Below are 26119 nucleotides of genomic sequence, written 5' to 3'. Positions count from 1 at the left end.
CCCCCCCACCCTGTGCAGCCTCAGCTAACCCACACATCCCCCCCACCCTGTGCAGCCTCAGCTAACCCACACATCCCCCCCCCCACCCTGTGCAGCCTCAGCTAACCCACACATCCCCCCCCACCCTGTGCAAGCCTCAGCTAACCCACACATCCCCCCCCCACCTGTGCAGCCTCAGCTAACCCACACATCCCCCCCACCCTGTGCAGCCTCAGCTAACCCACACATCCCCCCCACCCTGTGCAGCCTCAGCTAACCCACACATCCCCCCCACCCTGTGCAGCCTCAGCTAACCCACACATCCCCCCCACCCTGTGCAGCCTCAGCTAACCCACACATCCCCCCCACCCTGTGCAGCCTCAGCTAACCCACACATCCCCCCCACCCTGTGCAGCCTCAGCTAACCCACACATCCCCCCCACCCTGTGCAGCCTCAGCTAACCCACACATCCCCCCCACCCTGTGCAGCCTCAGCTAACCCACACATCCCCCCCACCCCTGTGCAGCCTCAGCTAACCCACACATCCCCCCCACCCTGTGCAGCCTCAGCTAACCCACACATCCCCCCCACCCTGTGCAGCCTCAGCTAACCCACACATCCCCCCCCACCCTGTGCAGCCTCAGCTAACCCACACATCCCCCCCCACCCTGTGCAGCCTCAGCTAACCCACACATCCCCCCCACCCTGTGCAGCCTCAGCTAACCCACACATCCCCCCCACCCTGTGCAGCCTCAGCTAACCCACACATCCCCCCCACCCTGTGCAGCCTCAGCTAACCCACACATCCCCCCCACCCTGTGCAGCCTCAGCTAACACACACATCCCCCCCACCCTGTGCAGCCTCAGCTAACACACACATCCCCCCCACCCTGTGCAGCCTCAGCTAACACACACATCCCCCCCACCCTGTGCAGCCTCAGCTAACCCACACATCCCCCCCACCCTGTGCAGCCTCAGCTAACCCACACATCCCCCCCACCCTGTGCAGCCTCAGCTAACCCCACACATCCCCCCCACCCTGTGCAGCCTCAGCTAACCCACACATCCCCCCCACCCTGTGCAGCCTCAGCTAAACCCACACATCCCCCCCACCCTGTGCAGCCTCAGCTAACCCACACATCCCCCCCACCCGTGCAGCCTCAGCTAACCCACACATCCCCCCCCACCCTGTGCAGCCTCAGCTAACCCACACATCCCCCCCACCCTGTGCAGCCTCAGCTAACCCACACATCCCCCCCACCCTGTGCAGCCTCAGCTAACACACACATCCCCCCCACCCTGTGCAGCCTCAGCTAACACACACATCCCCCCCCACCCTGTGCAGCCTCAGCTAACACACACATCCCCCCCCACCCTGTGCAGCCTCAGCTAACACACACATCCCCCCCACCCTGTGCAGCCTCAGCTAACACACACATCCCCCCCACCCTGTGCAGCCTCAGCTAACACACACATCCCCCCCACCCTGTGCAGCCTCAGCTAACACACACATCCCCCCCACCCTGTGCAGCCTCAGCTAACACACACACACCCCCCACCCTGTGCAGCCTCAGCTAACACACACATCCCCCCCGCACCCTGTGCAGCCTCAGCTAACACACACATCCCCCCCACCCTGTGCAGCCTCAGCTAACACACACATCCCCCCCCACCCTGTGCAGCCTCAGCTAACACACACATCCCCCCCACCCTGTGCAGCCTCAGCTAACACACACATCCCCCCCACCCTGTGCAGCCTCAGCTAACACACACATCCCCCCCACCCTGTGCAAGCCTCAGCTAACACACACATCCCCCCCCACCCTGTGCAGCCTCAGCTAACACAACACATCCCCCCCACCCTGTGCAGCCTCAGCTAACACACACATCCCCCCCACCCTGTGCAGCCTCAGCTAACACACACATCCCCCCCACCCTGTGCAGCCTCAGCTAACACACACATCCCCCCCACCCTGTGCAGCCTCAGCTAACACACACATCCCCCCCACCCTGTGCAGCTCAGCTAACACACACATCCCCCCCACCCTGTGCAGCCTCAGCTAACACACACATCCCCCCCACCCTGTGCAGCCTCAGCTAACACACACATCCCCCCCACCCTGTGCAGCCTCAGCTAACACAACACATCCCCCCCACCCTGTGCAGCCTCAGCTAACACACACATCCCCCCCACCCTGTGCAGCCTCAGCTAACACACAACATCCCCCCCACCCTGTGCAGCCTCAGCTAACACACACATCCCCCCCACCCTGTGCAGCCTCAGCTAACACACACATCCCCCCCACCCTGTGCAGCCTCAGCTAACACACACATCCCCCCCACCCTGTGCAGCCTCAGCTAACACACAACATCCCCCCCACCCTGTGCAGCCTCAGCTAACACACACATCCCCCCCACCCTGTGCAGCCTCAGCTAACACACACATCCCCCCACCCTGTGCAGCTCAGCTAACACACCACATCCCCCCACCCTGTGCAGCCTCAGCTACACACACATCCCCCCCACCCTGTGCAGCCTCAGCTAACACACACATCCCCCCCACCCTGTGCAGCCTCAGCTAACACACACATCCCCCCCACCCTGTGCAGCCTCAGCTAACACACCACATCCACCCCCCACCCTGTGCAGCCTCAGCTAACACACACATCCCCCCCACCCTGTGCAGCCTCAGCTAACACACACATCCCCCCACCCTGTGCAGCCTCAGCTAACACACACATCCCCCCACCCTGTGCAGCCTCAGCTAACACACACATCCCCCCCACCCTGTGCAGCCTCAGCTAACACACACATCCCCCCCCACCCTGTGCAGCCTCAGCTAACACACACATCCCCCCACCCTGTGCAGCCTCAGCTAACACACACATCCCCCCCACCCTGTGCAGCCTCAGCTAACACACACATCCCCCCCACCCTGTGCAGCCTCAGCTAATACACATCCCCCCCCCACCCTGTGCAGCCTCAGCTAATACACATCCCCCCCACCCTGTGCAGCCTCAGCTAATACACATCCCCCCACCCTGTGCAGCCTTAGCTAATACACATCCCCCCCACCCTGTGCAGCCTCAGCTAATACACATCCCCCCCACCCTGTGCAGCCTCAGCTAACACACACGAAAACATTCTTCTCACCTGCTGTCAGCGGCATGCAGGCACGTGGACTCGGTGAAGCCTCAGCTACCACACACACAGTGCAGCCTCAGCCAGCAACAGAACCACACACGGCATGAGACACACACACACACACATACATACACACACACACACACACATACACACACACACACACACACTGCGAGCCTCAGCCAGCAACACGAAAACATTCTTCTCACCTGCTGTCGTCAGCGGCACGCAGGCACGTGGACCCGGTAATGATCACAGCTGCTGTCATCGGCTGACGTTCGTTCCGGCCGGCGCGTGCAGAGCAGTTCTCACTGCACAACAGCCACTGGCCAATCACAGGCAAGCATCTGAGGTCATATGCAGCAGGTGCTTGCCTCTGATTGGCAGGGCGGCTGTTATTGCGTTCTGCAGCGAGAACTTCACTGTGCGCGGCAAACACAAAACTGTAGGCTGAAATAAATAACTGACAGCTGCGGCCCCTGCACCGGTCGCCATCTTTACCAGGTCCACGGGCCTGCGGGCCGCAAAGAAGCCACCTGAAGGGCCGCATGCGGCCCGCGGGCCGCGTGTTTGAGACCCCTGATTTAAGTCATCTTCCATTGTGAGTGTGAATTAGCTGGCAAGTGTGATTTGGATTGTGTGACTTGTGATTCAGTGACTTTGAATTCAGGGAGTTTACAATTTGTACTAAATCATGGTTTGCATTTATTAGTTTAATTACTTAAATAAGTTATCCACTACCCCATCTCATTTCATTTTTTTATTTAATCAATCATGCTATTATGTGTCACTAAATGCATCCATACTCATAGTAATATAAACCTTTTATCATGCAGATAGCATCAGTTGGTGTCTGGCAGCAGCAACTGTGATGTTTACATTGATCTCTTCCAATGGCTTACTGTGTGCGAATACTACAAGATCCATCATGCATTGTTGTAGCCTGTGAAACAGCACTTCACTTGCTGCCTCCCTTCTCCACCCTGTGCTGCTGAAAAGATTGGGAAATCAAGTGTGAGAGCAGCCCAGTACAGCCCTACTACTCTGGTTGTTATGCAAATTTCAGCACTTTCAGCTGTCCACATCAGTGATTGGATTATCTAAACCCTTTGCTTTTGAAATGCAGATCACAGTACTTCACTAGCACGGGTGTCATACCCTGCTGTTACTGGAAATATTTTCCCAGAGGGGCATTGCAGCTATAAGTCCCTTCACTGACAGCCAGACTTGTTTGTCAGGTCTCCGCAAGGAGAATAGTCTTCCCCGTAGTCCTCACTATAGCTTCTCATACGCCAGTTCAGATACCCATACTTTGCACTGATGAGGAGCAATCACCCGAAACACCGTGTCTGCAAATTGGGGTTCTGATCTGGCATAAATTCCTTAGTCATATGAAAAGGCTTGTTAAAAAGCCACTTTTGACTTTTAGGATTGCTACTTCCAATATGTGGCACTAGAGTTTGTCTCCTTTTTCCCTGAAGAGACAATTAGTACATTTGTTTATACAGCACTGGCAAAAATTAAGAGACCGCTGCAAGATTTTCATTTTTTTTTGTTTAGCAAAATGTAAATTCTTTTATTCTATAAACTACTGACAACATGCATTTTTTTGTTATTTTGACCATTTTCAGAAAATAAATACAAAATTTATTGCTTAGAAATTCGGAGTCATGTTGTCAGTAGTTTATAGAATAAAAGAGCAATTTACATTTTACTCCAAAAATATACCTGTAAAGATAAAAATCAGAAAAACTGAAAATTTTGCAGTGGTCTCTTAAATTTTGCAGAGCTGTATATATTACAAAAAGTGTTCTTAAAAGTAACTATGATATATGGCAAAGGGGTGAAAAAGTAGTGGGGGAAACCCCTTTAATATAGCCATACTTGTGTAATCCCCATGAGGAAAATGTGCTCCATTATTGACAATGCCAACCAGTGTACCTCATGTCATATGTATGAAATCCTTGAACAGCCATTTGAGGGTGTATACTGCTGTACGAGCTGTGTGCACATTGTGTATTTGGAAGATCAGGAACTAGATTTAAATGAAAACCTGGAAACCCAGAGATCCATAGACCATATGAAAAGGAGTTTGCTGCTGACCGAGCAGGTGCTTACTGGGGTAGATGTTGGGGATGATCATAATATGGAGCTGCAGGACAATCAGACATTTAGCTTGTAACAATTAGAAGGTAGAGTAGAGAAAAGAGTGCCAGGAAGGCTGGTCTTGATCTGGAACACCCCAAAAAAATTCCTAAATTGGCAGATGAGGGTAGCACTGGTGCAGCCAGACAAGTTCTCTAAAATCCGAAGGAGTGTCTGCTCCAGTAAGGGTGGAAATAGGAGTGAAGGGGAGGTCAGACAGGTTTTGGTACTTGGAGACTCCATTATTAAGGGAACACATAGGGCAATTTGTCACAAAGACAGGGATTTACTGGCCTCCCTGCTGTACATGCTTCCCAGACCTGTGCTGTGTGATTCCTCCCCTCACTACTTAACCCAGTGCTGCCCCCCCGATGTTGTGTATCCCACAGTACTGTGTGTACCCACTAATACTGTATGTACACCGCAGTGCTGTGCAAAACCCACTGCAGTCCGTGCCTTCATGGTGATTTATATGTTCCCCCTGTTCTGCCTGTGTCCCCCTAGTGCTGTCTGTGCCACTGCCAGTGCTGTTTGGGCCCCCTCAGTGATGTATATGCTCCCCAGCCCCTCCTGTGATGCATATATGCCCCCAGCCCCTCCTGTGATGCAAATGACCCTCAGCCCCTCCTGTGATGCATATGCCCCCCAAGCCCCTCCTGTGATGCATATGCCCCCCAGCCCCTCATGTGATGCATATGTCCCCCAGCCCCTCCTGTGATGCATATGCCCCAGCGTCTCCAGTGACGTGTATGCCCCACCTTCTTTTGTGATGTGTATGCCCTACCGTCTCCTGTCAAATAAGGAATAACGTTTGGAACTCCATTCTATGTCTGAACTGGGTGCAAAAACCTAAAAAAACATCACTATATGGAGATAAGGTATGCACACCAGTGACTATGCAAGGGGAATACATGTAATAGCAGAAACTGCTGTATGAATACTGACATGAAAAATTCAATAGCTATATGTAAGAATGAATTGTCAAAAATGGAACCTGCATTACTGCCATGAATATATGAATAAAGAGAAATATGAGAACCCACCCCACTCACACCTATTGCCAATCCACATGATACTGGTGTGAATACCTTATCTCCATATAGTTATACTACCGTCTCCTGTGAGGTGTATGCCCCACCGTCTCCTGTGAGGTGTATGCCCCCACCGTCTCCTGTGAGGTGTATGCCCCACAGTCTCCTGTGAGGTGTATGCCCCACCGTCTCCTGTGAGGTGTATGCCCCACCGTCTCCTGTGAGGTGTATGCCCCACCGTCTCCTGTGAGGTGTATGCCCCACCGTCTCCTGTGAGGTGTATGCCCCACCGTCTCCTGTGAGGTGTATGCCCCACCGTCTCCTGTGAGGTGTATGCCCCACCGTCTCCTGTGAGGTGTATGCCCCACCGTCTCCTGTGAGGTGTATGCCCCACCGTCTCCTGTGAGGTGTATGCCCCACCGTCTCCTGTGAGGTGTATGCCCACCGTCTCCTGTGAGGTGTATGCCCCACCGTCTCCTGTGAGGTGTATGCCCCACCGTCTCCTGTGAGGTCTATGCCCCACCGTCTCCTGTGAGGTCTATGCCCCACCGTCTCCTGTGAGGTCTATGCCCCACCGTCTCCTGTGAGGTGTATGCCCCACCGTCTCCTGTGAGGTGTATGCCCCACCGTCTCCTGTGAGGTGTATGCCCCACCGTCTCCTGTGAGGTGTATGCCCCACCGTCTCCTGTGAGGTCTATGTCCCCACCGTCTCCTGTGAGGTGTATGCCCCACCGTCTCCTGTGAGGTCTATGCCCCACCGTCTCCTGTGAGGTCTATGCCCACCGTCTCCTGTGAGGTCTATGCCCCACCAGTCTCCTGTGAGGTCTATGCCCCACCGTCTCCTGTGAGGTCTATGCCCCACCGTCTCCTGTGAGGTCTATGCCCCACCGTCTCCTGTGAGGTGTATTGCCCCCACCGTCTCCTGTGAGGTGTATGCCCCACCGTCTCCTGTGAGGTGTATGCCCCACCGTCTCCTGTGAGGTGTATGCCCCACCGTCTCCTGTGAGGTGTATGCCCCACCGTCTCCTGTGAGGTGTATGCCCCACCGTCTCCTGTGAGGTGTATGCCCCACCGTCTCCTGTGAGGTGTATGCCCCACCGTCTCCTGTGAGGTGTATGCCCCACCGTCTCCTGTGAGGTGTATGCCCCACCGTCTCCTGTGAGGTGTATGCCCCACCGTCTCCTGTGAGGTGTATGCCCCACCGTCTCCTGTGAGGTGTATGCCCCACCGTCTGCTGTGAGGTGTATGCCCCACCGTCTGCTGTGAGGTGTATGCCCCACCGTCTCCTGTGAGGTGTATGCCCCCACCGTCTCCTGTGAGGTGTATGCCCCCACCGTCTCCTGTGAGGTGTATGCCCCACCGTCTCCTGTGAGGTGTATGCCCCACCGTCTCCTGTGAGGTGTATGCCCCACCGTCTCCTGTGAGGTGTATGCCCCACCGTCTCCTGTGAGGTGTATGCCCCACCGTTCTCCTGTGAGATGTATTCCCCACCATCACCTGTGATGAGTATGCCCCACCATTTCCTGTGATGAGTATTCCCCACCATTTCCTGTGATGAGTATGCCCCACCGTCTCTTGAGATGTGTATGCCCCACCGTCTTCTGAGATGTGTATGCCCCATCGTCTCCTGTAAGTTATGCACCCCAGCATTTCCTGTAATGTAGTGTAACGCCCCAACCTCTTCTGTGATGTACATGCCCCCAGCCCCTCCTGTGATGTGTGTACCCCCAGCATCTCCTGTAATTCATGCGCCCCAGTGTCTCCTGCGATGTGTATGCCCCAGCGTCTCCTGTAATGTCTATGCCCCCAGCCTCTCCAGACCGAAACAAATCTGGAAAAGCAGTTGTAATAAACAACATGACCAATATCACCTAACATCAAAGCCGCAGCAAAGAGAAGTAGCTCCAGCCACCATAGTACGGGAGAGTTCATTAATTGTTTGATCAAATATAACAGGCTGATTTTCTAGATGATAATTTTAAGTTGCCCCCGAAGGTTGGTAGAAAATTCCAAATGGCCCTCGTCAGTAAAAAGGTTTCCACACCACTACTATATGTTATGGATGAGTTGTACTTCAACATGGAGGGTACAGCTGTGCTGCAGGAAAAAATGGTTAGAAGGTTAAAGAAGTATATAAACTTGGAAGTACATTTCCTGAACAGGAGGGGAATATAGTGTAGACAGTGAACTAGGCAAAAATAATGAAATTGGGGGTGACATGGGGGGAGGGGTTAGGGAAGTTAATACACTAAGCACGAATAAAGGTACATAGAAACAGATGAAGTAGATGTACACTAATGCCAGAAGCCTCTACAACAAGATGGAGGAATTAAAATTCATATTATTGGAAATAATTCTAATATGGTGCGGATAACGGAGACATGGCTGAACAAGAGCTATGGGTAGGCTGTTAATCTACAGGGCTATAGTATTTTCAGGAGTGACTGTACAAACAAGCGAGGGGGAGTTGTGTGTTTGTGACTTTACAGTCACACAGTCACTAAAACTCATCCTGTGTGATAATATAGGCCTCTAAAATTACCGTATTTTTCGCTTTATAAGACGCACTTTTGTTCCCCCAAATTTTGGGGGAAAGTAGGGGGTGCGTCTTATAATCCGAATATACGAATTATATACTGCAGGGTCCAGGGGAGGTGGGGGCCACTCTGGAGCGGTGCTGGAGGCTGAGGGAGGCTGGTGAAGGCTTCAGCGTTAGATCTCCTGCTCCCGCTCATATAATATGCACAGCCGCTGTCCATCACCGTGGTGCTGAAACCGCACTGCGGTGACGGGCTGGGGGAACGGTGCATATTATATGTGCCTGTGCTCCCCTTTGATGGCACATGCCCCTATGTGTTAGATATGGCCCCCATGCTGCTGCTCATAGTAAAATAAAAAAACACTTTCCTTTCCTCCTCCAGCGTGTCTCCCCGGTCTCCCTCCTGCTGCTATGGGGAGATAAGGTATGCACACCAGTGACTATGGAAGGGGAATACATGCAATAGCAGAAACTGCTGTTTCATTCTTACACATAGCTATTGAATTTTTCATGTCAGTATTCACACAGCAATTTCTGCTATTGCATGTATTCCCCTTCCATAGTCACTGGTGTGCATACCTTATCTCCCCATAGTGATGTTTTTTAGGTTTTTTGCACCCAGTTCAGACATAGAATGGAGTTCCAAACGTTATTCCTTAATGTTAGTAGTTTTTCGTTTGTGAACCCTCCCCATACACACCTATTGCCAATCCACATCGTATATATAGCCTGGGTCTCAGCTTCCCATACACGGTAAGTTTTTTAACTGCATGAGAGGACACACACAAGCTAGGGACCCCAACGTAGAGAAATACTTTGGCGTAGTGTTGGGGCTCTATTGCATTGATCAATTCAGTAGCTAAATTTCTCTTTATTCATATATTCATGGCAGTAATGCAGGTTCCATTTTTCACATTTCATTCTTACACATAGCTATTGAATTTTTCATGTCAGTATTCACACAGCAGTTTCTGCTATTCCATGTATTCCCCTTCCATAGTCACTGGTGTGCATACCTTATCTCCCCATAGTGATGTTTTTTAGGTTTTTTGCACCCAGTTCAGACATAGAATGGAGTTCCAAACGTTATTCCTTAATATCCCTCCTGCTGCTGTGATCATGCACGCAGAGATGTCACTCTGCTGTGCCGATCACATGACCGGCACCAAGAACCAGGAAGTGCAGGAGGCCGGAGCTCAACTGCATGGAGGGAGACACGAGGGAGGACAGTGCTGGAGAAGGTAAGGAAAGAGTTTATTTTACTAAAAGCAGCAGCATGGGGGCGATATCTAACACAGTGTGATGTGTGCCATCCACAGGGGGCCATGTGCAGCAATAGGGGGCCGTGTGCCAGCCACAGGGGGCCGTGTGCCAGCCACAGGGGGTCGTGTGCCAGCCACAGGAGGTCATGTGCCAGCCACAGGGGGCCGTGTGCCAACCATAGGGGACATGTGCCAGCAATAGGGGACATGTGGCATCACTGGGGGCTTTGTGCCAGCCACCGGGGGCCGTGTGCCAGCCACAGGGGGATGTGTGCCAGCAATAGGGGACGTGTGCCAGCCACAGGGGGCCATGTGTCAGCCACAGGGGGCCATGTGCCAGCCACAGGGGGGCCGTGTGCCAGCCACAGGGGGGCCGTGTGCCAGCCACAGGGGGGCCGTGTGCCAGCCACAGGGGGGCCGTGTGCCAGCCACAGGGGGGCCGTGTGCCAGCCACAGGGGGGGCCGTGTGCCAGCCACAGGGGGGCCGTGTGCCAGCCACAGGGGGGCCGTGTGCCAGCCACAGGGGCCGTGTGCCAGCCACAGGGGATGTGTGCCAGCCATAGGGGATGTGTGCCAGCAATAGGGGACATGTGGCATCACTGGGGGCCGTGTGCCAGCCACAGGGGGCCGTGTGACAGCCATAGGGGACGTGTGCCAGCAATAGGAGACCTGTGGCATCACTGGGGGACATGTGCCAGCACAAGGGGGCTATATTCAATATAAGGTGGCCATATCCAGATTAAGGGGGCTAATTTTAGGATGGGGGGCTATGAGGAACATATAGCCTATATGATTTGGTAGACGGACACTGGCATTATAAGACGGACCCCATTTATTAAAGAATTCTCTATTCCTTCACCAAATTTGGGGGTGCGTCTTATAATCAGGTGCTTCTTATAAAGCGAAAAATACGGTATGTGTTATGGCATCATACACTACCTTGAAAAATTAATAGTGAGGGTAACATGATTATCTTGATATGCTGAATGAGGAGGATAAGGAGAACACAAAATAGAAGAAAACAAGGATTGAATACCCTTGTTTGGGTGGGAAGCTGTGCATGGGAATACACCACAATAAAAAGTAACATTTCAATTGACTTTTTGTCCTGCTGCTATCATCTAGTGGGGTTGAGAAGTCTAGGCTATTCCATGTTTTGTAGCTGCACAGTTACGCCCCAGTGGCACTAAAAACCTGCTCAGACAAAACACTTGTGACCGGGCAGATCAGCACCTACAAAGCAAAGAGGGACAGTTCATGACACGTCACATGACATGTCCAGCTTGGACACCCAAATATTGTATGGCTCAGAGGACACTGCTACTGTTGGCTACATAACTCTTCAACATTTCCCAAAGCTTTTCCCTCCTTTTCAGAGTACCCAGGGCATGGAAACTGGGAGTGCCTAATGAAACAGTCCCAGACCTTTGATGGTGTTTCCCTGCCTCTGTTGGTCGTCTCTACTCCATGGCTGTCCAAAAAACTGACATCTGCCGCAAACATTGTTAGATGTGATTTTATTTTTTTTTACCAAATTCTTCAACTATGACCTTCTGGTATTGCACCATTATAGTAGCCCTCTCGACTATATGAAGGAGAGATATAAAGTTCTCCTTGTACCACGAGTCAAGAAGGGTGCATAGCAAGTAATTTACATTGTCCAAAATGCGTATAACACAAGGGTCCCTGGAAAGACAGTGGGACATAAATTCTGCCATGTGTGCCAGATTCCCAACAGGCAAGGCTTCCTGGTTCCCATCAGAGGAATGACTATCTGTATCCTCCTTTTCTCTCTACACCTCCTCTTCAGACCATCTACACAGAACAGATGGGATGAAGCTAGTGTGGATAGTACCCTCTGTAGAGCAGGCAACCATCTCCTGTTCCTCCTCCTCATTATCACCCAATCTGCGCTGGGAAAATGAGATCAGGCTGGTGTGGGTAGTATCACTGTGTATTTTCCTTCTCAATCTCCACCTATTCTGCAAGGAAAGCTTTTGCTTTCATTGTGAACAGGAAGTGTTTCAGTAGCCACAAAAATGGGATGCTTATGCCGATTATGGGGTCATTGCCGCTCACCATCTTTGTTGATTCCTCGAAGTTTTGGAGAACCGCAAAGATGTCGGACATCCATGGCCACTCATCGGTCCTTATGTGCGGAGGCTGACCAAACTACAGATGGTCATGTTTGAGCTAGTATTCAACTACCGCACTCTGCTGCTTACAAAGCTTTGACAACATATGTATGAAATGTTAAATTTCAGTGCATGGGCAGATCGCAAACCAGTTGGTGAGCTGGCCCTTGCAAGCGTTGCTGCACCACTACCAGACTAGCGGCAGCTGTAGCTGACTTACGGAAATAAGCGCATACAAGTAACTCTGGGTAAGTTTCCAGAAGTGCTCAACTTAGTGGTTCAGCCTGAGTGCAAGACATGGTACTTATGTAAGGTTCCCAAGCTTCTGAGCGATCACCTGGTTACTGCCATTATCATGCACGACCATTCCTGGTTGGAGGTTCAGCAGAGAGAGCCACAGATCTGTCTGGTCTGTAAGACCTGTCAACAACTCTGCACGGCGGGCGGTTTGCCACAAAGATAATTTCAGCAGAGCCCATTGACGCTTCATCGAGGCAGTGCTTCCAGCTTGTATTTGATAGGGACAACAATTCGGAGATGGAAGATGAGGCGGAAGAGGGGGTGCAGGTACTTGCATAGGAGGTGGCGGAAACACTGATGAAACTATGGTCTGCAATTCTAGGTGTCTTACAAAACCAAAGAAGAAAAAAAACGAACAAAATGTCAAAAAATAACAATATCTTTATTGGTATTCGATAAAAGAGCATATATTAGATATTTAAATATTTTTAAAAAACACAACCATTGGCTGAAACTCTGTTCCCGCCTTCACGAGGTTCTCCCTGTGTGCAGTCAGGGAAACACAACATCCCAGGCCACAAGCACTTGTCCATCTGTCCTTGGTTAAGTGGACCTTCCTACTAACTGAATTGGTGAGGGCATTGGTGATGTTACAGGACACGTGCTTTTGTAAGGTGTGGACAGCACGCCGGGAGAAATATTGATGGCTGATTATCAAATACCGAGGGACAGCCACTGCCATCAGGTTGCAAAAAGCCTTAGTGACCACAAGCCTAAATGGAAACATTTCCATAGCAAGCAGTCTAGAAATATGGCCGTTTAGTGTTTGGGGCTGTGGGAAAGTGGCTGCATGTTTCAGCTTGTGTTCCAAGGCCTGTGGTAGACACAGCTGCATACCGCGCTGGGACAAGGAAGTGAACGTGGTTGCTGATGGTGTTTGCGAATGTGCAAAAACAGCTTCAAGGTGGGAGGCACTCGCACCTGCTCTTAGAAAGGGGATTGGCCAGCACATAACACAGGGAAGGCAGTGGAGTTACTAGCAGACAATGTTTGAGGATTCAGGCAGTCAACCAAAAAAGTCAGGTGTTTGGATGACATGTGCCTGAATATGCTCATAGTGATCAAGCTAGTAGCGTTCTGGCACCTACTGAGCTTGGTACGGCACATGTTGTACATGACAGTTTTCTTGTTTTCTACACTCTGTTATTAAAAAAAAACAAAACGCCAATCTGGGTAACACCTAATCCTTTTCCTGGGATCTTGCCGTGTGATGCAGCTCTGGGGAACAGCTGTTCGCCTTCTCCCTCTAGCCCCTCACTGCCTTTTGCTGCCTGTTGAAGTGCTGTGGATATTTCCTCCTCTGAGCGGTTGTCCTCACACTGCCAGGTTGACTCATTGACCTCATTGTCCACCACTTCGTCTTCAACTTCGCACTCTGGCCCTTCTCCTAACTTCTAAACTTAATGTGACTTGTTAACTATGTGTGTCTGTTATGCTCACGAGCTGAGCAAGGAATTAGTGGACCCACTGGGCCACTGCATACAAATCCAGAGGGGCTTGACTATGAAACTACACTTGGTATTCCCCATAGCCTCTAATGGTGAGGGTGTTGCGCTGCAAGTGTGGGACCAGGTGCCACTCAGGAAGACGGATGCTGCGATGGCTGTATGAATGACAGTGTGCCGCCCCCGTGCCAGCAGCCGGGCTGCTCGGATTCGGATCCGTGGTGGCTCGAGGGGCCTCCGGACCCGGGGGGTCGTGCGGCCACTCGATGAAAAGGGGGTATTGTACAGGGGGATTATAAGCGTCACATTCCCAATTGGTAAAACGTAGCTCGTCCCCGAGCTGCAGGACAACGGAGGTTTATTTTGTTTTGCTGGAACTGTAAAAGTGAAAAGCATATTAAAACATTTTTATTGAACAGGTTCCATCCCTCACAGGTGAGGCAATGCACTTAACGTTACTAAACTTTTTTACTTAAAGTTTGTCGCCCAACGGTGGGACACTACCGGTTTCTATGGTATCGGAGGCTCAACCTGCTCCGTTGCAGCTCCTTCCTGCGACAGTCCAGTCCCAACGTCCCGGATCCCAACAACCCGCCATCCAAACAACCTGTTCCCCCTGGAAACCTAAAATGGGTCCGTGACCGGGTTAAGATACCGGGTGTTGTTTTTCAGACGACTCTGGTTGGCACAGGAGGTGAACTATTTTACAAGTTTGTGTTGGTCACGCCAGTCCTGTGACCGTTGTCCATTTTACTTATTTTTAAAACCTTTAACGCAGTCCATGTACTGATTGTACACACAGTTGCAACAATTTACTTGTGAATCAGGTAACTTTCATTTGTTTCATTAAAGCTGGTTAATTAGGCACTTATTCACTTTCTCTACGTTTCCATATGAAAAATAAACTGTGAAAAATAAACGAAACACCGATACCTAACATTTCTATGGCATCGCAACTATTGGTACTGTAACACTTTTAACACTCTAATAGTAGATGACCGGGTCCCGCAGCCATGCTTCATGGCGGCTACGTGCAACCGACGCCGACACATACCCTTCCTCAAACATTACATGCTTGGTTACCTCTAGTGCATACGAGCCCCGCTTTCCGCAATGCCGGGTATAGTTAACCATCTCCTCAGGTTGGAGATTACACTCCGGGTGGCCTGCTTCGCGGATAAACCCCCATCCTTGCTCGGGTTCGAACCGCTCCACAAGGCTACGGCACCGTGGCCCTTTTACTCATGAAGCAGCACTTCTTATCTGCTCCTTCTCCTCTCGATCTCGGGCGGCAAAGCTCTAGTCGTCGCCGGTCTCCGTTTGCAATTTCACATTGTAACTGGTGGGATTGTTGTTCCCAGTAAGGGGCGTCAGCGTCCGGCCTCAGCTCCCTATCTGGTTCTGGCTTGATTTTAACTCAGGCGGCCCCAACAGCCATCGGGAAGCTGCGCGGTAACGGAACGGGCAAACATCTGGTTCCGCTGCCGCTGAAGGAAACTGTAGGACCGACTGCTCCGCAGCCGAGGTTGCAGGGCCCGGGTGCTCCACCTATGAGGACGGGCCCGGTGATGTGGCCGGGTCTGGTCTGGCCGGTGTCTGGGCAACCTCTGCAGTGGCTGGAGGGAGGGCTTTGGCCATAATCTCTGCAGCCAGGGATTCTGTTAGACATCCTGAAGGTTGCGGGGTTGGTGTGGGCAGCTCGGCATCCGCCGAGGACGGGGTAGTCGGTTGTGGAGTGCTCACCGCGAGCAGGGACGGTCCGGATCCATCAGCCACTAAGGCCGGATTTGTGCAAATTGCAGTGACTGGGTAACCGCTTACCCTCTCTTCACGTGGGATTTCAATCTCACGGGCTTGCACTGCCACCGCCAGGCTCCACATCTCTTCCCTCCAGTGGTTCAGAATGAAGAGGAACTGCGTTCTCATCCTCCGGCACAGCTGCTCGGTTTCTTCATCGATCCATGCCGCGGTCCCAGGAACAGCACGATCTGGGGACCAGTCTCGTTCCGCCATCTTGCGTCTTCCAGGAATGTTGTGACAGAGTCCAGGCGTCCCTGCTCCACTTCCGCTAGTTACACATTCTGGCCCGCCCCCTCTGTCTTTTTGCAGCACTCTCTCGCTGACCGTGGCCCTCTGGGAACTTCCGGTTCCGGCCTCTTCAGGACAACGAGGGGCGGGGCCTAATTTTCACACGCTTTCTTGGAGAAGGTATTTTGGCACGAAAAAATGGCGGAAAATGGTGGACTTGGCGGGAAACAGAATTTTGACTCGTAGCTTTCGGCTTTCAAGGCGCACGTCACCCAGGTAAGTGGGTCCTGCTCGTATCCTGTTCGTGACGCCAGAAAATCGAAGGTGTGCCGCCCCCTTGCCAGCAGCCAGGCTGCTCGGATCCGGATGCGCTGTGGCTCGAAGGGCCTCCGGACCCGGGATGTCGTGCGGTCACTCGATGAAAAGGGGGTATGTACAGGGGAATTATAAGTTTGAGACGCCACCCACGGTGCGTGGTAATTTGAGGTACCACCGCTACTGCTACGGACGCCCGGTGGCGGTGGAATGGCAGGTAGATGTTTTTAACCCCTCCGTGGGAAGGGGTTTTAGCCCGAGAGCCCGGTGGTGCGGGGAGATGTCGTGGGGGTGCCGTTGGGATATAGGAGAAAAGCTTACAGGGTACTCACACAGTCCTGTAATAACCACACCGACAGCTTGTAAACCAACGTTCTGAGCACCGCTGCAGCTGGGAGGGAGCACGCTGGGGTCCGTGCCCTTGGTGTTGCAGTTGGTCCGAAGCCCTCTCCTGGCAACTGTAGTTCCTCTATTGGACCCGGAAGGTTAAAATTTGTCTGGTCCCCCTCACCCGTGTTGCCAACGGTGTGAGCTTGCTCTCAGGGTTCACGCGTAGGATTTCTTTGGACTGTATTGGGAAAGTCCTATGCCATCGGTGTGCTAGTACCCCGATTTTGGAGCGGGTTGGGGATGTCACCTGAAGTCTTCACCCCCGTAGGGTAAATTGCCAGGCTGTGTGGAGCTACTTCCCGGCCTAGGGTCCACGTACACAGTCGTGCCCTGGCCCCTGCCCGGTGACAGCTCAAGGCCACAGCAACGGCGGATCGCCTTTTTAAAGGCGGGAAGCACTCCCCGGTGTCTGGGCCTGCACCAGTAATGGCGCCGGAGGCCGCACGGTCCCTGCATGGTACCGTGAATACACGTGGTGGCAGCACGGGAGTGATGGCAGCGGCGGTGCAAGCGGATGAGGAGCAGCGGGGAGCAGACACCTTACCGTTGGGACTTCGAGCTCGTCAGGTGCCTCAGATGTCAGCAAGTCCTGGGAGACCAGGAGCGGGTGCTGCTGAGAGGGATGAGCAGGAAGATGGCAGCAGTGAGCTCCAGTCCCCACAGTCTCCGCATGACTTGGAGAGCCATGCTGGAGCGGTAAGTGGGGATTCATGCCCCAGGGGAGTCCTCTTTGGGGGCACTGGGAGCATGGTCCCCCTGGCAGACCAGATGATAACTGAGGGGATCCAAGGGAGTCAGACCCCATATATTTAGGGGAAGCATAATGGAAGACAGGTCCCACATGGATTTAACCCCATCATGTCTGCAGTGGATACAGACCGCATTTTACAGCTGTTATCAGTGCTTCCTACCAAAAATGATCTAGACTCTCTCATGGCCAAGATGGAGGCGGCACATGAAAGGGCACTCTATTGTAAAAGGGGACATTGACCCGATTCACACCCGTACTGCTGTGGTACAGAAAGAAGTATCTGCTCTGTTTGAAAGGGTTAATACGTTGGAGCAAGATCTCTCCAGGTCCAAAATACATATGCAAAATGTCGCCATCCTGTTAGATGACCAGGAAAACAGGGGGAGACAGAACAATATTCGACTGAAAGGCATCCCAGATAATATTTCAACAGCAGCCCTCCCCAAGACAGTCACTTCAATTTTCAACAAAGTTTTAGGAGATACAGGGGACACTTCATACGTGATTGACAGGGTTCACAGAGTATATAGTCAGGGCCCTGTAGATGCTGCCTATCCATGTGATGGATAAGTCTTTCGGTCTAATATATAGCGCAAAAAGGACATCTGCTGGTGGTATTATGAAAAAATACCACTAGCAGATGTCCTTTTTGCGCTATATATTAGACCGAAAGACTTATCCATATACCCCCTCCCTATTGGGAATCGGTAATAGCTGCAAAGGACCTGCTGACCTATCAAAAAATCCAGCTGGCTAGCTGGAGGATTGAGGAACAAAAACCTGAATTCCATGGTGCCGGTGGAAATCAGTAGCCGACAACGTTATCCCAAATCTGGACTCTTGAAGCCTGGACACAGGATTCAGATCGGAGGAACTCCAGACTGATAAGCTTACACTGAAGTTGTGCGGGGGCGCACAACCAGCAAAGGTGAGCAGTTTTTATTATTATAACGCTAAAAGGTTTCCACGGATGCTTCTCATAGTGCGCTTGTTCTGTTATCCATGTGATGTCCTATGTAGACTACACTACTATACGGACAAGGAGGCTATACTGAGAAATGCTTGGGCCCATGGGACTGTCTTGTACGAGGGGTCAGAAGTAAAGCTTTTCCCTGATGTATCTTCCCGGACCCTGTACATGAGGCGTCAACTTTTGCCAGTGCTACAAAAAATTAAAGAGAAAGGAGGAAAATACAGATGGGGTCACCCATTTTATCTTATTGTTCAATATAATGGAGAACAATTCCTCCTGAAATGTCCGGAGGAGTTGGAGGGCCTTTTCCATTTTTTTTTTATACTCCTGCAGTTGAGATCTCTAACTGGTTACAGCTAGACAGACCTTCTAGTTTGCCTCAAAGAAAGAGAGGAAGTAGTCGTATGTCTATGAGATCTCAGAGAAGTCCGCGGAAGTGCACATCTGTGAGGGAGGCCGCCCAAGGAGTTCCGGATTGACGGACTTGTTTTTGAAATGGTTTCCAATCTTTCTGAAGGAGTGGCAGGAAACGGGGTTAGGGAATGCGGGACTCTCTGGGCTTCAGGGCTGGAAGAGGGTACCATACATGTGGACAAATGTTAAGTTTACATGCCTATTCCTTCATCCTAGGTCGTTGGATTCCTTGCCACATCCACAACGTAACATAAGTTATCTTTCTTGATGTTTTATTATTAATTTGGTTAATGCAATACAAGTAATGTGCCTCTCACCTCAATGCCTCAAAGCAAAGGGGTGAGACGTTGGATTTAGCTCAGCGTATAATGTCATTAATGCCTGGAGTTTGTATAGCTCTGACCCCTGGTTTTCCACGTTCCCCAAGGGGTGTTCTCCCAGGTTTCAAAAGTTTAGTGATATGATAATGAATTCACTGCACTCAATTTGTAAATTTGCAAGAAGGTGAAAAATCATTTATTTAAATCAAGTGATCAAGCAACATCCAACGACGTTTCGACCCGCCTGGGTCTTAGTCAAGTCGCTGTATAGTAGGTGACTGAAGGGTGAAGGATGATGTGCACTGAAGCACTGAAGTATATGGAAAAGGTGCCTTGGGGATATATATGATTTGCAAGCGCAGCAGCGCTGTTGCTATTTGAATCTCGTGACTCGTTTTTCACGTGCACCGCCATCCTCTTTAAACTGAGTGCAGACCATTGTTATATCATCAAAAGTTTAGTGAGACTGTAAAGATTTGTACAATTCTATTCACTGGCCTGCTACTTGGCCTGTTTTTTCTTACCTAAATTTCGCTCTTATTGTGCGTCTCGCTTGCCTAACCTTTATTTCCCTCTTTCTTATTTCCTCTTCATTCTGCTCACTCTTTCTCTACCTCTAGGAGCCCCTCCCATCCTTTTTTTTTTCTTCCTCTCTTCTTCCCACCCCGTTCTCTCCCATTCCATTCCCCACTAGTAGGGGGTCAGCTTTTGCCCATCGTTCGCTATGCATGGAACAGGGAACTCTGAGGTGAAATGCGTACAATAAATGTGAAAGGACTCCAAAGTCCTGGCAAGAGATCTAATTTGTCAAACATGTTGAGAAGGGCTCATGTTCAAATTTGCTTTCTTGTAGGAAACGCATATGTGCGAACACAAACCATTCAAGCTGTCAACTCGTTGGTTCCCTGAGGTATACCAAAGTCTCTCACCCGATTCGAAGTCCCGAGGAACAAGTATCCTAAAACCCCGTTCCATTCCATGGGAGTTTCTGGATTCTCGCAGTGATGATACAGGACGCTTGCTGATAGTAAAGGGTAGGATCGCCTCGCATATATATACCTTGGTCTCAATATATCTCCCCAATGCGGGACAAATTGATGCACTGACTAGCTTCCTACAAACTATAGAGGATTTTATGGAGGGCACACTCATACTAGGAGGAGATTTTAATATTGCGCTAAACCCAGTACAGGACACTTCTGCACAACCTCTGGTGGCCCTCCGCAGGTTGTGATGTATGTTACATGAACATCAATTAGTGGACACCTGGAGGATACTGCACCCGTCCCACAAGGACTATTCATTTTACTCGGCAGCACACGGGGTATACTCTAGACTTGACTACTTTTTTATAAAACATAATGAGCTCAATAGAGTTTCACAGGCCCAAATAGAGAACATTACCTTTTCTGACCATGCACTCTGTACGGTAAATGTGTCCCTACAATCCCCGGTCCCACATCAATGGCAGTGGAGATTGAATGTATCCCTCTTAGAAGACCCTGAGGTCCTGCAGACAGTGCCCAACTCCTTGACAGAATATTTCACAGTGAATGGTACTGGTGACACCTCACCAACCTCAATCTGGGAGGCCCACAAATGTGTCATTAGGGGAGTATTTATTCAGCAGGGGGCGAGACGGAAGAGGGAACGGGAACTCGAGACCACCAAGCTTTAAACGCAGCTGAAGGATCTAGAGACCCGACACAAACAGATGTCGGCGGAAGTGGGAGGTGCCCTTTTCAAAGTTCGTGACGAATTGCGGAAATTGCTTAACAATAAGGCAAAGGGGGTCATTATTAGATGTCGCAGACACTTTTATGAATATGGGAATAAATGCAGTAAGACATTGGCAAGAGCTCTTAGACATCAAAAGTCGTCAACATTAATTTCTAAAATAGCAGCTACACACCCTCGGGACACCATGCTACACTCCTCTTCGGAAATTGCTAAAACTTTTCAAAATTCTAGGAGACGAGGGCAAGTTGACGAGGAACGGGGGTGCCCAACTAATTTAGGGTGTCATACCCTCCGTTGACAGGTAGGGGTCAACTTTAGGCATCTAAATAGGGCTACCCTGTTGATCCCCTTTTTTGTGATACAAATATATATTTATCTTTTAAATATTTCTACTCCCCTTCATGAATATGTGTGTGTTCGAGTGTTCACCTGGGCAAAATATTTTTTTTTTAATATTCATATTTAAATAAAGATAATGTTTTAAAGGGATTTGTGTTTACACGGCAAATTTGAGTTTTGTGACTATATAATACTATTTTGATTTTGGTAAGCTAAGCCAAACTCCTTTAATGCTCCTAAAATAAATACAAATGTAGTAACCCTTAATTTGCCACATGGCACTATACTTTATCATGGCCACATATAACGTAATCTAAAATTGTATGGATTCTTACATGTCTACATGATCAGAACCAATAACAGCACAGAAATAAATCACAAACACAGAATAGTATAAAAAAAAAGCATTACAAATCTTATCAGTTCACAAATACAGCTATAGAACCACCATAAGTACAAGAATATACCACCAGAACCACCATCAGTACATGAATCTATCACCAGATCCATTATTCTCACATAAATACATCACCAGAAGAACCAATAATATATGAATACATCACCAAACGTAGTACAGCAATAAATTATACTGAAAAACTCAATTTCAATTATATTCAGGGTACTGATGTCTTAAACCATCTCTGAGACAGCTGTCAGCTGGACAAAAGGCTCAGAAAACAGAAAAATACACCTCAGGGGGAGAACACAACGGACCACAGCACAGCCTGTCTGATGGCACCCCCTGCCAGGGGCAAATACCTTGTTCCCTGCAATCACCTCCTTGGCACATGAAATGGTGTAATTCAAAACTACAACTTGTTCCACAAAGAACCAGTCTTTAAACTACGTTAGCAATAGAAAAGTTAAAGCTCTTGGAATAATGAACCCAAGACAACGAAACAGAGACAGCCATACAATGAAAACAAAGATATACTGTTGTGTAAGCAAAATGCTAACTCAGTTTATGAACTGGAATCTTTATTAAAGGGAACCAATCACCAGGATTTTCATATATAAGCTAAAGCTTACTATGGGTATGACCTCACACAGGTCCTGCAAGAGACAAAGTGAATCGTTTGTATAATACTTATGCTAATTCTAAAAGGGGGAGGGGATAACTATGAATATATTATCTGTTCCTTTGCTGATGTCACTCAAAAAGCAGCTAATTTTATAAACTTTAATTTTTTGGATTTCAAAACCTATACATCAGAGCTGACTACTACAGGTATATATAGACTCTGCCTGATATTGTCAGTATAGCACTGGCTTTAGGATATATATTAAAATCCTGGTGACTGGCTCCCTTTAAGTACAGGCAGCATGAATACCGTAATTTTCGGATTATAAGACGCACCTTTCCTCCCAAAACTTTGGGAGGAAAATGAGGGGTGCGTCTTAAAATCCGAATGTAGCTTACCGGTGAGTTGTGCAGAGGGGTTAAAGGAGGCAGGGGTAATACTAAGTGGTGTGCTGCTGGCAATGCTGGTCTGTGTGACGCTGTTCTGTTCATCGGGCGGCGCTGGTCTACTCTCTGTGGGGCCGCTCTGCACTGTGCTCGCCTGCTTCGTTCTGCCCGGCGCTCGCCTGCTCCGTTCTGACCGGCGCTCGCCTGCTCCGTTCTGCCCGGCGCTCGCCTGCTCCGTTCTGCCCGGCGCTCGCCTGCTCCGTTCTGCCCGGCGCTCGCCTGCTCCGTTCTGCCCGGCGCTCGCCTGCTCCGTTCTGCCCGGCGCTTGCCTGCTCCATTCTGCCCGGCGCTCGCCTGCTCCATTCTGCCCGGCGCTCGCCTGCTCCATTCTGCCCGGCGCTCGCCTGCTCCATTCTGCCTGGCGCTCGCCTGCTCCATTCTGCCCGGCGCTCGCCTGCTCTGTGCAGTCATTCTGAAGATGTCGGCGGTCATGGTTTCAAATAATGGCGCCTAGGGTCAGCGCGTGCACAGATGGAGCTCTCAGCTCAAGCTCTCATCTGTGCATGCGCCGGCGCCATTATTTGAAGCCCTCACCGCCAACACCTTTAGAATAGCTGGTCACTTACCGCCCTCCGCACACAGCAGCCGCGTCACTGGGGGGGCACAGAGTGGAGTCACCGGCCCCGCACAGGACAGAGCGGCATCACCGCCCGCACAGAGCAGCACCTGCAGTGAGTATCTGGGCCCCCTACATACCTCTCGCAGTATTGCAGTATTCCAGTACCTGCCTCCTGTGACCCTCACTCTGCTGCTGCCCCTTCTCCCTGGTAAGACACCACCAGATTACAAAACGGACATTTTTTTTTTTTTTTTACTTTTTTTTTCCTCCAAATTTGGGGTGCGTCTTATAAAGCAAAAAATACGGTATATACCTTCTGCATTTAATAAACGTTATTATTGTTGATAAGTACTTGGATAATTTTGTAAAAAAAAAAGAAAAAAGAAACATTTGACAAGGTCAGGAAGGGGTTAAAAGGAAAATAAAGCTGCACCACTTTCTAAGTACTGCCACTTGACAAGGCAATGGATTGGCTCGATACTAAACCCTAGGTTCTTTGTAAAATTTCTAAAATACGGTTTGAGAAACACATAGAAAATTCTGCATACTGATAAGTCATGATAAAAATTTTATCTACAACTTTTAACATTCTTTTGTAGGTTTAGGTTTCTCTAAATGCAATATAAACTAAAATTGTTGTACTTACTATAATAGAAACGGCTGTGTTATCCAAAAGGAACAACTCTTTGCCTATGGCAACTAAAATTAATGTAGTTCTATCCTGGTGGAGAACTGTCCAACAAGAAGGTGGTACTTTAGCACCTGAAAAACATACAACAAAAAATCTTTAAAACATTGGTTTATTTCACTGTGGTTTTATAATTTTACAGCTCGCGACCATTTACATCAGTCATTGTTCCCATTTATGATCCAACTAAAAAAAATAGAATATTCTTGTGGTTTTGGAGGAAATCAGAACTCCTGAAACTCCAGCACACATAGCAATTCATTTTATATATGGAGGAGCCTTAAGTAAAAAAAGGTTTTGGATCTGTTACTCATCACTTTATACACTTACGAATATTTCTTTGATACGATCCAACTTGGAACCTTTATAAACCTCTTAACCCCCGGGCACTAAAACACCTTAATGACCGGGCCATTATTTAGGATTCTGACCAGTTTCACTTTGACAGGTTATGACTCTCCAACACTTCAATGAATCCCGGTGATTCTGAGACTGTTTTTTCGTGATATATTGTACTTCATGATAGATTTAAATTTAGGCCAATATTTTTGGTGTTTATTTGGAAAAATGTTGGAAATTTGGCAAAAATTTTGCAATTTTCATATTTTTAAATTTTATTTCCATTAATCCGTGAGTTATGTCACACAAATTACCGTATTTTTCGCTTTACAAGACGCACCTGATTATAAGACGCACCCCCAAATTTGGTGAAGGAAAAGAGAAATTTTTTTTAATAAATGGGGTCCGTCTTATAATGCCAGTGTCTGTCTAACAAATCATATAGTGTATATGTCCCTCATAGCCCCCCTATCCTAAAATTAGCCCCCTTAATCTGGATATGGCCCCCTTACATTGAATATAGCCCCCTTGTGCTGGCACACATCCCCCAGTGATGCCACATGTCCCTTATTGCTGGCACACGTGCCCTATGGCTGGCACACAGCCCCCTGAGGCTGGCACATGGACCCTGTGGCTGGTACCCGGCCCCTATTGCTGCCCATGGCCCCCTGTGGCTGACACCCAGCCCCTATTGCTGCCCATGGCCCCCTGTGTCTGGCACACGGCCCCTATTTCTGCCCATGGCTCCCTGTGGCTGGCACACGGCCCCTATTGCTGCCCATGGCCCCCTGCAGCTGGCACACGGCCCCTATTGCTGCCCATGGCCCCCTGTGGCTGGCACACGGCCCCCTATTGCTGCACATGGCCTCCTGGGGATGGCACACATCACCCTGTGTTAGATATCGCCCCCATGCTGCTGCTTATAGTAAAATAAACTCTTTCCTTAACTTCTCCAGTGCTGTCCCACCTCGTGTCTCCCTCCGTGCTGCTGAATTCCTGCACTTCCTGGTTCTCGGTGGTGGTCATGTGATCGGCACAGCAGAGTGACATCACCTCTGCGTGCATGATCACAGCAGCAGGAGGGAGACCGGGGAGATACGCTGGAGGAGGTAAGGAAAGAGTTTTTCATTTTACTTTCGGCAGCAGCATGGGGGCCATATCTAATACAGGGGGGCATGTGCCAAAGGGGAGCACAGGCAGATATATTATGCGCCACTCCCCTAGCCCATCACCGCGGTGCGGTTTCAACACCATAGTGATGAACAGCGGCAGTGAATATTATATGAGCGGGAGTAGGAGATCTCCCGCTGCAGCTTTCACCAGCCTCCCTCAGCCTCCAGCATTGCTCCAGAGCTGCCCCCAACTCCCCTGGACCCTGCAGTATATAATCTGTATATTCAGATTATAAGACACACTCCCTACTTTCCCCCAAAATTTGGGGGAACAAAAGTGCGTCTTATAAAGCGAAAAATACGGTAGATAATAAATAACATTTCCCACATGTTTACTTTACAATTTTTGAAACAATATTTTTTTGTTATGAAATTAGAAGTGTTCAAAGTTTATCAGCAATTTCTGATTTTTCAAACAAATTTGCAAAACCATATTTTTTTTTAGGGACCACATCAGATTTGAAGTGAGTTTGAGAAGCCTAGGTAACAGAAAATACCCAAAAGTGACACCATTCTGAAAAATACATACCTCACACTGCTCAAACCACCTCTAAGAAAATTATTAACCCTTTAAGTTCTTCCCAGGAACCAAAGCAATGTGGAAGGAAAATAAAAATTTTACTTTTTAAAACAAAAATGTTA

At 49.7% G+C, this 26119-nt stretch overlaps 1 protein-coding gene across 1 annotated transcript in view; it reads right to left on the bottom strand.

The window, feature by feature from the left end:
- Positions 1–26119, bottom strand: part of VPS16 (VPS16 core subunit of CORVET and HOPS complexes) — an 879114-nt gene that overhangs the window by 643362 nt on the left and 209633 nt on the right. Inside the window, exons 6-7 of the mRNA XM_075319712.1 lie at positions 23925–24040; positions 22011–22094 (exon numbers count right to left, since the gene is read on the bottom strand). Coding sequence (XP_075175827.1) covers positions 22011–22094; positions 23925–24040 — 200 coding nt within the window. The remainder of the gene's footprint in view (positions 1–22010; positions 22095–23924; positions 24041–26119) is intronic.

Source organism: Anomaloglossus baeobatrachus, chromosome 7, assembly GCF_048569485.1.
Source record: "Anomaloglossus baeobatrachus isolate aAnoBae1 chromosome 7, aAnoBae1.hap1, whole genome shotgun sequence".
NCBI classification, from domain to species: domain Eukaryota; kingdom Metazoa; phylum Chordata; class Amphibia; order Anura; family Aromobatidae; genus Anomaloglossus; species Anomaloglossus baeobatrachus.
The sequence above is the reverse complement of the archived record's forward strand: the minus strand, read 5'-3'. Positions and strand labels throughout refer to the sequence as shown.